The 12,230-nt window shown below is 45.8% G+C and overlaps 1 protein-coding gene across 1 annotated transcript; it reads right to left on the bottom strand.

Annotated features, from left to right (window-relative positions):
• Nucleotides 1-2,848: 2,848 nt before the first annotated feature.
• Nucleotides 2,849-11,446, bottom strand: LOC129341256 (phosphatidylethanolamine-binding protein 1-like). The gene is made up of 4 exons (XM_054996368.1): nucleotides 11,180-11,446; nucleotides 5,387-5,496; nucleotides 4,646-4,746; nucleotides 2,849-3,154 (listed from the first exon to the last, which is right to left on the bottom strand). The coding sequence occupies exons 1-4, from the start codon at nucleotides 11,315-11,317 to the stop codon at nucleotides 2,937-2,939; spliced, it is 567 nt and encodes a 188-aa protein (XP_054852343.1). The 5' UTR covers nucleotides 11,318-11,446; the 3' UTR covers nucleotides 2,849-2,936.
• Nucleotides 11,447-12,230: the final 784 nt, after the last annotated feature.

Genomic DNA, 12,230 nt, shown 5'->3' with positions numbered 1-12,230 from the left:
ATGCAAAAACTAAATACAAAATATGTAAAATACAAAAACATAAAATTAACAGTTGAAACACTGGGCAAGGAGGGAGGACTGAAAGACTACCAAACAAAACAAGAAAATCTTCACCCACTGGCAGAAGAGGGCAAAAGAAGGGGACAAGTAAATCTCTCCTGGTATAGATGTCCAGAATTTTCCCACCTAATATCCAAAGGCAGGGGCATCCAAAGCAGGGCCTTTAAACATGACCACAGAGTGGGATGGGTTCATAAGAAAGCAGGCGATCTTTCAGGTATGTTTATCATAGGGCTTTAAAGGTACAGCAGCGCCTGGAACTGTGCCACGAAACAGAGTGGGAGCCAGGGTAGACAGACCAAGAGTGGAGTGCTATGGTCCCTTATTTAGCATCTGCACGGCCATTTTTTATTTATTCATGTTATTAATAGCCCATCTTTCTCACTGAAACTCAAGGTGGATTATATAATGCAATTCAGCACAATCAATAGGATGATACATCTAATAATGTAAAAGACCGAGAATTGCAATTTAAAACAAAGCCGTCATCTCAACAAAGCTTATTTAACACTGTAGAACATGGTATTACATCAGTATAAACACCGGGCATTTTCCTAGGCCAGTCTGTTATGATGTAGCCCTATTTGCTTTATATATTTTTTAAAAAACCACTAAATTCTGCTTTAGTTTATGAAATGTCAGAAGCACGCAAGCCTTCTTGGTCTCCTGACAGGCCACTCCACTGGGTTGGGGCCACTTCAAGAGAAGGCACATATACAGGTTGTTGGACTTGCCCATCTTCAGGGTGGCACTTATAGAAGGTTGTGCTTAGATGAGCGAAGGTGTCATGGCAGAACACAGGAGAGGCAATACTGCAGATATGAGGGGCCAAGGCCATGACAGCCATTACCTTGAACTGAGCTCAATACTTGCTGGGCTGTCAAAGGAGTGACTGCTGTATGGGTATAATATGCATGCTCTGCCTAGCCCCCAATAAAGATCAAGCTGTGACATTCTGTACCAACTGGAGTTTGAGTTGACTTCAAGGGGAGACATACATAGAGTGCATTACAGTAGTCTAGTATCAGTGTTACTGTAGCATGGATTCAGGCGGCTAGATTAACCGTCAAGGTAGGGGGCCCATCTTCAAGACTAAACTAAATCTGATAAAATCATATTATTTAGCTGTATTAACTTGCTTCTCCAGCAGTAATGCTGCTGTAGCACAGTGGTTAAGTGGTTTGGCCACAAATCAGCACTCTACTGGTTTGAATCCCACTACTACCATGAACTCAGTTGGTGGCCTTGGGTAAGCCACTCCTCTCAGCCCCAGCTCCCCAGCAGCATTGTAGGGATAATAATGACACTAACTTGTTCACCGCTCTGGGTTGGGCATTAATCTGTCTAGAAGAGCAGTATATAAACAGTTATTATTATTACAATATACTCCCTAGGCTCTTAAGTGAGTGAACAAGTGTCAACTGAGTCAACAATGGGCCAGTAGGGAAGTAACCTTTTCCACACTTTCTCTATTATATAAAAAGGACAAGGCACCCATAAAAGTAAGCTTGAATTCCTGCTGAGTTACTTATTGCCAACGCCACTCTTTTCAGAGGAGGGCAGGTTGCTTCCCATTTCGGAAACGCTCTTGAAGTAACAGCGGCTGCTTTTCATCCACCAGGCTTGCTTTTGCAGAAGAACGTCCCCCCCAAAAAGCCAACACTGTTCTTGAATGAAACACTGTTTTTAATTGAAATACCAAAGAGAACAACTGCAAAAACCACATCCCAGCACTAGCAGAGGTCGTACAAGTGGACAGTTTGCATTCCGCGGTATTTAAGGTCTGCCTAACCTGTGCCGTCCCCTTTGCGTTAATTCTGGCAAAACAAAAAAGCAGCAATAAAAGACTTATTATCATCCATGAAATACTGGTGAGTGAGATATATAAACAAGGAAAAGGGGAAGCGAACAGTACCCTGAACAGAGTACCAGAGGTCAGGATTTTCCAGTTGTGACCCCATTACGATATACTAGACTGCCATTCTAAAAGCAGAGGCAGCTTAATTTTAATCACAGACGAGGTGAATCTACATTATGTTGGCTCTACTGGGAGATCCCAACGACACAAACAAGAGAGAGATCCAATGTGGGGATCTCAGAACTAAGGACATCATCCTAAAATGAATGCACTCAGCACTTTAAGCCAATTCATATATGGCCTCTGTGGCTGCAGCCACAAAACCGCTCCTCCACTGGGGATATTTCTGTCACATGGGTAGATAAAACATATGGATACTTCTCATACTAACTAGTCGTCTGGATGCAGTGGAGACCCTTAAAAACAGCCACAAGGTATCAGTGACAACCATGGGGAGGGGGGTTCCAGGAGAAGAGGCACTGCCGAGGCCATTTGCGGGTTGGCTTGAAGTCCCACCCATTTTGAAGGGAATTCCTTCCAAATAAGGATGCTTATGATGCCATCTTAAGCAGAGTTACACCCTTCTGTCCACTGAAGTCATGGGCTTTAAAGGGTATAACTGTTAGGATGCCATTGTTAGCTCACAGTCGTAAAAGCAAAGCATTAAAAAGAAGGAAAAGTGGCAACCATATTTTTGTGACAAGCACATAAAATGCCCAAGTTCTGCCATCAGGCTTTGCAAAAAGCAACTTTTGTATAGCCAAATTTACTTCCCCCCAAAACGGCCATTTCAGTGCTTACTGGGAAATTCTGAACAGCAACAGCAGACAATTCTCCGAGCGAGCACCGTATGATAATTCTGACTACAGCTGCTGCCCCCACCCCCACAACTAGCCAGAACAAGCAAGAGTTTTGCCAAGTGAACAGCACTAAGAGTGGCCCAGGTATCTTTATTGGTATTCGTGCAACTCATTTAACACTACAGGGGCGGGGAAGAGGGCAAGAAAACAGGGCAGCTCTACTTCCCAGAGAGCTGTTCATAGAGCTTTGGCACGTAGTCATCCCACTCGGCCTGGTAGCACGTGCCAGCCACAGGGGGGCCCAACTTGTACTTCTTGCGGAAAGCTGCCACTTGGAAATTGCCACGTTTATCACCGGAGCGATTGCTGAGGATGGGTTCATTGCAGTTCAGTTGCTGCGGCTGCTCATAGACCAGCCAAACGTAGCGATGCAGCCCTGCAGGCATACGGAGAGACAGAAACGCAGGTGCACTTTCAAATGCAAGAAATCATGATGCAGCTGCCCAGCGCTGATTTTTTTTTAAAAAAAAGCATCAAGCTGGGCGTGCCTGCAACAGTTGTGCGAAAACTGAAAAAGAAACTGCCATAATCACACAGAAAGTAGGGATGAAGTACAGATATCAAGTCCTGGGGAAAAACTGGCAGGACATTTTTTTCCAGACTCTCCCCCACCCCCACCCCCACCCCTACCCTCCGGCCATTTTTCCAACAGAAAAACTAGAAAATTTGGGAAGAACTGGGGGGGGGGGACTCTTGTAGAATTTTTTGTCTTTTAGAAAGACTAAAAACGGAGGCAAAGTTTTTCACACTCAGAAAGTAATGCATGAAAAAGTCTGCGGACTTTTCCTAATGGAAAAATTGAGAAATTTGGGATAGCACAAATAGTAAACTCTTGAATAACCTATTTTCAATGTTATAAAGTTTAGCTTAATATCCAAACATACTGGCAGTCCTACCTACTGTAACTCTGTAAGAGAGTTTCTGTCCAAATAAACCTCTTTCATTTACTACAAGATTTGTTTTTTATCTTCAACTTTTATTTTTACCTACCATTCAGATGGGAATTCATGGGCTAAGATAGCATGGGGTGCAGTAGTCTGCAATTCTCTCTCAAGTATTTGGGTATACTTGCAATTTTTCTTACAGAATATGAAGATATTTTTAAATTCTATAAATATGCTAAATAGTACAATTTTATATATCAGCCTTCCATCCTCCCAAGGTCAGTAAAATAAGTACCCAGTTTCCTGGGGGTAAAGTGTAGATGACTGGGGAAAGCAATGGCAAACCACCCCGTAAAAAGTCTGCCAAGAAAACGTCGTGATGCGATGTCCCCCCATGGGTCAGAAATGACTCAGTGCTTGCACAGGGGACTTACGCTAACTAGGTTATAAATGATGCACGTTATATTGTTCAATCAGTAAAAAGTTTAATTTGACAGGAAATTACTGTATATATTTCAATTTTTCTCCTCAAAATGCCAGGGACTGAACTTGGGCCCTTCTGCATTCAAAGTCAATGCTTGATTGCTGGGCCACAGCCCCAGGTTCAGTCTCTAACATATCCAGTTAAAGGCTCTGCCAACAGTTAGCTGGATGGACCAATCGCATGACTGTGAAAGTCAGATTCAGAGGTCTCAGCCAGAGGCCTTTCCTGGAGGCATCACCAAGATCACCTTCAACTGGTGACACCAGGGAATGAATCGGGGACCCTCCACAGGCACAACAGGTACTCTGTCACTGAGCCAAGGCCCATCCTAAGTGGGTCATCACAGAACAGTTCAGCTTTGTCATTCTTCCTGGTCCTCCAGGACCTCTAGAGTTTCCTGGGGACCAAACTGAGACAATCAACTAACCAACCATAGCAGTGCAAGCATCTACATGTGCAAATGGAAAACCAGGAGAAAAAGCAGCTGCTGATCATCTACCTGTTCCTTTGGGAGGTCCGGAGCCAACGTAGTCAGACAGGACGCACCCACTGCTGACATCGTTGCCCTTCATGTTGGTCACCAGGAAATGGTGCCACTCCCTGGAGAAGGAAGAAGAGTACAATCTAGTTTAGCTTCCCGATTCTGAAGCAACCTCAAGAACTAGAAAAGGTGCCATCAAGCTTAGATGCCACAATGCTTAGATGCATAAGGTTTTGTCCTGCCCTTCCATCAAGAATCACAAGAAAGCTCTTTAACACATTTAATTCTCATTAAAAACCTTGTGGGGTAGGTTCAATAGAGAGAGAGTGACCAGCCACTGAGCTTTATAGCAGAATGGGGAATCGAAGTCACAACTGGACTGACATTCAAGGATATTAGCTCTTAAACCCTTCTCTCCGGGATCTGAGACAGAAGATTTTGCCTGTCATTATACCAAAGACTAATACGTTAGGCTGCCAGATTAGACTGTCAGACTAGAACCTTGGAGACCCAGTTTTAAATCCTCACTGAACCACCAAAATCACTAAATGGCCTTGGCCCAGTCATTCTCAGCCTAACTTATCTTACAGGGATGTAAGGACAAAACATGGCATAAAGTCCATTTGTACTAAGATAATTAGAGTCATAACAACTAGTTTATACTTTTGTTTATTATTGGACTGGCATCTCCACAAAAGTACACTGTGATGACCTGTGGCTTTAAGCCAACATGTTCTGAATGAATCCTGCCCCTCTTACCTAAACTTGGGGGTTTTCCTGCTGGGGGCATCAGGGTCGGTTAGAACCAAGGTGTAAAGTTTCTCTGGGTTACAGTCATCCCATTCAACGGATGTCGGGCGATTCTTAACCTGTCACAGCAAAGTTGAAAGATATCAATTATCTACAGAAAAGAAAAGACATCGACCTCAATAGGAACATTCATCATCACCCCTCGAGGTTAAGGATCTAGGTTGTCTCCCAAAATGGCATCTGTGCCTTCAGCAGCAGCAATTTGGCAGACGAAGTTTTCCATTACCTATTTCTACTAATGCCAAAGGAGGAAGGCATGACACAGTCAAGTACCTAAATCTTTATATTATGTACAGAAGCTCTTAGTAGGAAAAAAACCCCAGGAAACCTTATCAATAATCCAATATGATAATGTGTGACTTTCTAGGATAACAGAGATCTTTCCCCAGTCCTGCTCCCAAGACAGTTTTTTTAAATAAAGGCATTCTATGCCTGAGCTCTGCGAATGAGACAATCACAACAAAGAGCAAGCCACTCGGAGGAGCACTAAACAGCAGGCTGGAACTTTGGGGAGCACCAAGTTTTACCAGAAGGTCACAGAAAGACGGTGGGCCAACAACTGCTCCATTCCATTTGCAGAGATTCTGTAAGCGGTCGGCCTGGCCTTTGCCATTTTAATAGTGCTGTTTTTTTAATAGTTAAGTACTTAACTTAGCTCCGGTAGACTTCATCAGCAAACTGTCCTTTTTGTGCAGCGCTAGAACTAGTTTTACATTTGGATTCACACACCCCAGCAGCTGCCAATCAAGATACTCAAGCCTTTTGTCTAACCCAGGAACTAACCGCTGCAGCCTTTGTTCTAACGGCTAGGTGGGCTCTTCCACCTCAAGGCACATTTTACCTATAAAGGTAGAGCTCTGGCCCCATTCAAATTGTTCACACTTCCGGATCCATAAGCGCTGTTCCCTTGAGGTTTGCCCAAGCCTCTTGCTCCCTTGGCCAAGGACGCTGGCGTTCAAAGCTACCCTCTTCTCCACGGACTGGACCCCCCCCCCTCCAGGATAGGTAGATATACTTACTTCCTCTCTCTCTATTCCCAATCTCTGGCTACATTTTCTAGGACTCTCTCTCTCTCTCTCTCTTCCCCAGTAATTTGTGTGTATGTGCATGAAGTTCTTGTGTTCAATAAAAGTTATTGTTTGATATTAAGCACCAGGCTCACTTGTTCTATTTCAGAAGGGACCTGGTATACACCGGTGATAGATTCCAGTTACCGCCTCTCGCGTAGCTGTCTTCCTTGCTTACTAATTCCCCCACAAATCATATTTATTGCAAGGAGACCACTTCTGGTAACAATTCTGCTTCTCTACATTCCTCTTTTGTCTCCAGAGGTTGGCAACTAGTTTCCAGACAGTACCACTAAGGGGATCACATTTTGCCTGACTGCCAGCCACTGACCCATACTGTAGATTAACATCAGCCATCAGGTATTTAGGGAGAGCAAGAAATATTTATTTGGGGCACATTTTGTCCGATCCTTAAAGCTGCTTCATCAGATGATCTGCATCCCAGTGAGTTGAATGTGCATATACCCAATGCATACTATTGCAGTTCAAGTTCACTTATTTTAAGTATTTTTACCAACTTTGCAAAGAACAACAAAAGCAGCATTTTTAGTTTAGAGTTTAACAAACCCAATAGTGCCCAGCAGCAGGTCAGAAAAGAAGTGCTACAGGGATACACTGCTCTCCTCCACCCTTTGGAAACCTCGAGCATTGCCATGACACCAGCATATGCCTTAAGTAACCACAATTAAACTACAACAAGGACTCTGACGGAGAAAGGAAAAATCATAGCTCTGTAGACATGGAGGCTACAGTTATGCACTGGTCTGACCATATTTACAGAGTATCCCATTCCAAGGGCACAGGATGAATACAAAGGTTTAACACGCAACACATTTAAAACAGGGGCGTACCAATTTCCAATGCAGTATAAGCCATCTTAAAGAAAGATCGCTTGCACACATTTCCTTCGAACTGAGTAAACAAAGGGGAATCTCGTAGCAAACATCAACACCGACTGATTTGTTGTTGTAGGGCTGCATCTAACAAGCTTTTCCACTGGTGAAAATGTGAGCCTTTGACCACCCAAAAGGCTATGCTGGTGATCATGGGACCTGCATTGACAAAAGCCATACGGGACGGGGACTAGCGAGGGAAATTTGGGGAAATTGGGTGAAAAAAACTGGTTTGAGCCAACTTTTAGTCTTTAAGTGCTGGAAGGCTCTTTTCAGTTTTGCTACAACAGACAGTCTGCATTCAGATATCAGAATAAAATGACATCTATATATCATGGTTTGAGCAAATCTAATTTAATTTGTGATATCTGAGTGTCCCATCAAACTGGGACAGGGGAAGTGCTGTTTGGCACCAAACTTGAGATTTCAAACTAAGATTTTTACATGATTTGTGCTGGTCTTTGACTGTATTAATAAAGTCATTCATTCATTCATTCATGCATTCAAACTATGATTTCAAAATGATTTGTTAACCGCCTTTTTCATGAACCGTAGTTTGTTGTAAGGCCTGAATTCACAACCCACACAGTACTGTCCCTTTCAGACCCTAAACAGCAGGAAAGACCCTTCTTTGCCCAAAATAGATCAATGCTAAAACAACTTTGTGTGCTGAGGTTTCTAGCTGAATCAAGGTTTTGACACATGCGGGCCAGTGGATGTCAATATCAGCCCCCAACTGAATTCTCTGCTCACCTTCCTAGTCACCTCTGGATAAAAGGCACCTGCACAAGGTTACAGAGAAACAGGAAACGCTGTGTTTCAGCAGTTGGGAATGCAAGTGTTGCATCCTGAAGGTCTCGGGGTTTGTTCAGTTCTTGGCATCACCAGTTAAAGGGGGGAAGCATGCATGCAGAATGCCCTTCATTTGCCAGAAGTCCCTGAGAACTCCTGCCCATCAGTCAATAAACTAGTTGTAGTGGATCAATAATAAATCAAGTGCTGTGAAAATCAGCTGCTTAGACTCATGCTTGCTGAGGTTTTGAAACACTGATCACTGCATGTCAAGATCGCTCCCAGGCTGACCTCTAAACTCCTCCACCCAAGTACAGCCACCCCAGGCATTTGGCTTTGCTTGATGGCCTTGGCAGTTATCTCTGGGACAACTCCATACTGCTTCAATCCTGGGACTTTGCACTGCAAACTCTCCGTTTACGCAGGCAACAAAATCAGTTCAGGAATATTCCATTTCAAGCTGCATTTTGCAGGGGTCTTTTCCACAAGGCAGTTATTTGAGCTTCCTAATCCCCCTCCTATAGTATGAAGCAGAAAGAAGTAGGAATGAGGCAGTTTCAGACAGCAAATGATGGGCCACACTTAATACTCCCCTATATTGTTGATAGAAAGCTAGCATTTCGGAAAGTGGGCTGAACTCTCACAACTCTACATGCTTGCTTTCTGCTTGTGTAGAATTAGTTTTACATTGGGGGGTGCCATTCAAAAATGGCATCCCCTCAGGTGCATGCTAGAGAGGTACAGTCCACTCTTCCCTCCTTGTATTATACTTGGACTCTACCAAGAGTTTCCTAAGATTCAGAACTACATGGCTTGGGAGGGGGGGGGGATGGATAAAATGGTGCTAACATAATGGGCATCCATAAATGTTGAGCACCTGCTCTTTATTAACACACCATCACAGCACATCTGTGTATTCTCCCCTGTGCCTTCTCATGCTCTTTGAATGCACTACCCATTCCTCATCTACATGAATAATCACAGCTGTCCTTACTGCCAATTTATCCAATTAGTAGTTTCCTTGGTCCCTTACAGGCAGAGAAAAGCCTCTGAATGCATAAGCAGAGTGCATTTCTTTCCTCATTAGGGAATAACCAGTCATGCCAAAGAGGACAACAACCTGGAGACAATAAAACCTGTCCTGCCCCTTTAACAGAGCCTGACTGGAAGGTTATTTTCCAGGTCTTGTTCCATGTCACGAAAAAGTTCAACCGCCTATTTCCATACCTCTGTTACAGAAGCAGGCCTAGTTTTTCTCCAGGTTGTTGACAACCAGGGCTTTTTTCCAGCTGGAACAGAGTTCCAGCACCTCTTGAAAATGGTCGCATGGCTGGTGGCCCCACCCCCTGATCGCTAGACAGAGGGGAGTTTAGATTGCTTTCTGTGCCAGCTGCGCAGAGGGCAATCTAAACTCCCCTTTGTCTGGAGATCAGGGGGCGGGGCCAATGGCCATGTGACCATTTTTGCCAAGGGCAATTTAAACTTTAAAAAACTCCCCCCTTGTTCCACCTGACCCAAAGTGATGTCACTGTGCAGTCCTGGGAGCGTGCACGCACTTTGTGCACGTGCAGGTGGTACCAGGGGCACTACCTCCCGCCAAGAGTTGCCCCCTGTGCTGGCAACCCACTGAGTTCCACCACCTCTTTTCCCAGAAGAAAAAAAAAAACGTTGACAACCCTAGGATTAGGCCAGCAGATGTCACAACCATACAAAAAATGTGGAGGCACATGTGCAAGAGCAAGAGATGCACACCACAGATGCTTGCCGAATTAAAAAAACATGTTTCCTATTCAACTTCTTTTGTCTGACTAGAGATTCAGAATGACACACATTTCTGGACAGAACTGAAGAAACTCGTGATTAAAAACTACACATTTAGGAGCAAGCCTAAGAGAAGTAGTGTCACCACTGGATTCTGCCGGAGAGGTAAACACATGTGGCTGTAGGGGTTGCCCACCTACAGGTGGGGCCTGGAATTAGTGCTGAGCTCCAGAGATCAAGTCCCTTGGAGAAAGCTTCAGAGAGTGGGCTCCACGGCATTACAACAGTGTTGAGATCTCACCCTCCCCCAGGCTCTGCCACACACACACACACACCCACCCACCCACCCACCCACCCACCATCTGCAGGAGCTGGCAACCCTACTTCTGCCAGGGCGCGCAGTCTCCGCCGGGCACGCGCTTTCGGGCCAGGGGGCGCGACTGCAGCCTGGCATCGAAGGAGGCGGGCCTACTTGAGGCCCGCGCAGCTTGGTGCACATCCAGGCCTCACCCGACTTTTCAGTTTAATGCTTGCTACTTGCAATGGGACGAAGCCATTTGCATCTACCGTTTTGCAAACGTTCTCCTTTTGCGATCCTCCTGGGGCACGCCAAGGAACCTCCTTTCTTTTGCGAAAGGTCCCCCGAGATACCACCAAAAACAGCTTACTGGATCTAAGAAGAAAGAGATAGTGGGATGCAACCCGTCTTGCAAACGCCAACCCTTTCCTCTAATCCAGAGTGCACGCACTACTAAAGGAGAAGCAACTCTCTGCACACGCACCGAGTCTTCAAGAGTCCTTCTCCCCTCCCTCTCTGCATCTGTCGAGCTCTAAATGGACGGGCCCGGGGCTAGGCCAGGCAGAGCATCTAACGGGTCTCCTCTGCTCCCTTCCTCTTGCAGGGGGGCAGGGGGCGGCTAGGGAATTTTAGGGAGAATGGATTTGGAACTGGATTATGCTGGGGAGCGATTGTTCCTACCTGCAGTCAGTTGAAGAACAGGAGGTCGCTCTTCCAATGGGGGGGGGGGCGCAACGGGAAAAAACTCCAAAGGGGGACTGACGGCATTGCATTTTGCATCAAAGACCAGGGGCGGGGTGCAAACAGAAAAAAACCCAAAACCGACCGGCCACTTGCGCAAAGGGGGGTAGTGAGATTGCATTTTGGAGAAAGATCAGGCGCGTCAGAGCGCATTTGCAAGCGGGTGGGCGAGCAGGAACGCCTCCAATACCTGGGTGGGAGTGAGCACTTTGCCCAGCTCGTCGATTTCCACTCCCCCAACATAGCGGACCCGCATCGGCCTCGCCGGCTTCTCCTCCACCTCGCTGAGGCTCAGCGGGCCGCCCCACGCGCCGAGATCCACCGACATCTTTGCAAGGCACAGACGCGCAGCTCCCCTCGCCGCGAACCCGCCGAACAGAGCGCGCGCGCCCAAGACCTCCAGCTCCAAACTGCGACCCTCGCGGCAGGTGATTGACAGCCGCCTCCAGTCACGTGGCCTCCCTTCCCTGCATTCTTATTGGCTGTGGAGGGGGGAGGCAGTGCGTGTTCTGGGGGGTGTACTTGCTGGAAGGGGGGGCAGGTCCAAAGCTCTGCACCGTAGGCAGAAAGAGAGAGAGAGAGAGAGAGAGAGAGTTCTCTGCGGGTGAGCTGAGTTGTCTTTCTGCGTACTCCTGTGCCTCTGCTCATGTGCAGAGTCCCCATTGCGCCTCTTAATAACCACAGCCTTACTCCTTATTCCTTTACAGTGATTTGCTCAAAGGTCAGGGAGAAGGCAATCTGAAAAATGCCCCAAAGAGGGGCATGAGGGAGCTCAAACAATCTCTTTCTTTCCCCCTTTTTAAGAATCTGGAATCAGTTTTTAATCGATTCGAGTTTTGATCAAACACAAATGAGGAAGGGCAGGAAGGGAAGTTCTACAAAATTTCACTCGGTAGATGCTCAAAGGCAGGCAATGTCTTCCCAGACCTTCCTATCCCCCTGCTAAAGCACCACCCTATCAGTGTAATCCTAAAAAGAGTTACTTCCATCTAAGCCTTCTGATTTCAATGGGCTTAGATTGGAGTAACTCTTCTTAGGATTGCACTGTATGGTGTGTAACATAAAGGCTGAGGTTGCAAAAGGAGAGCATTGATTTCCCTACAAAGAGAAATTCCTCTTAAAAGAAGCAAAAGAGAATAAGTGGAACCCATGGCTATATCTAAAAGTGAATTTTGGAAAAAGGATTCCCTTCTCCATAGATAACAATGCTGGTTGGAGGGTACAGGTTGATTGGTCTGAGC

This window comes from Eublepharis macularius, chromosome 13 (assembly GCF_028583425.1).
Source record: "Eublepharis macularius isolate TG4126 chromosome 13, MPM_Emac_v1.0, whole genome shotgun sequence".
Taxonomy (NCBI): Eukaryota; Metazoa; Chordata; class Lepidosauria; order Squamata; family Eublepharidae; genus Eublepharis; species Eublepharis macularius.
Note: the sequence above shows the minus strand (reverse complement) of the source record. Positions and strands in the feature narration are given on the sequence as shown.

Coding starts and splice junctions, on each gene's coding strand:
- LOC129341256 (XM_054996368.1), bottom strand. CDS start 11,317: ATGTCGGTGGATCTCGGCGCGTGGGGCGGCCCGCTGAGCCTCAGCGAG. Junction 5,497..11,179: donor AAGTGCTCACTCCCACCCAG/GTATTGGAGGCG, acceptor TTGCTGTGACAG/GTTAAGAATCGCCCGACATC. Junction 3,155..4,645: donor CGGACCTCCCAAAGGAACAG/GTAGATGATCAG, acceptor GTATGCCTGCAG/GGCTGCATCGCTACGTTTGG.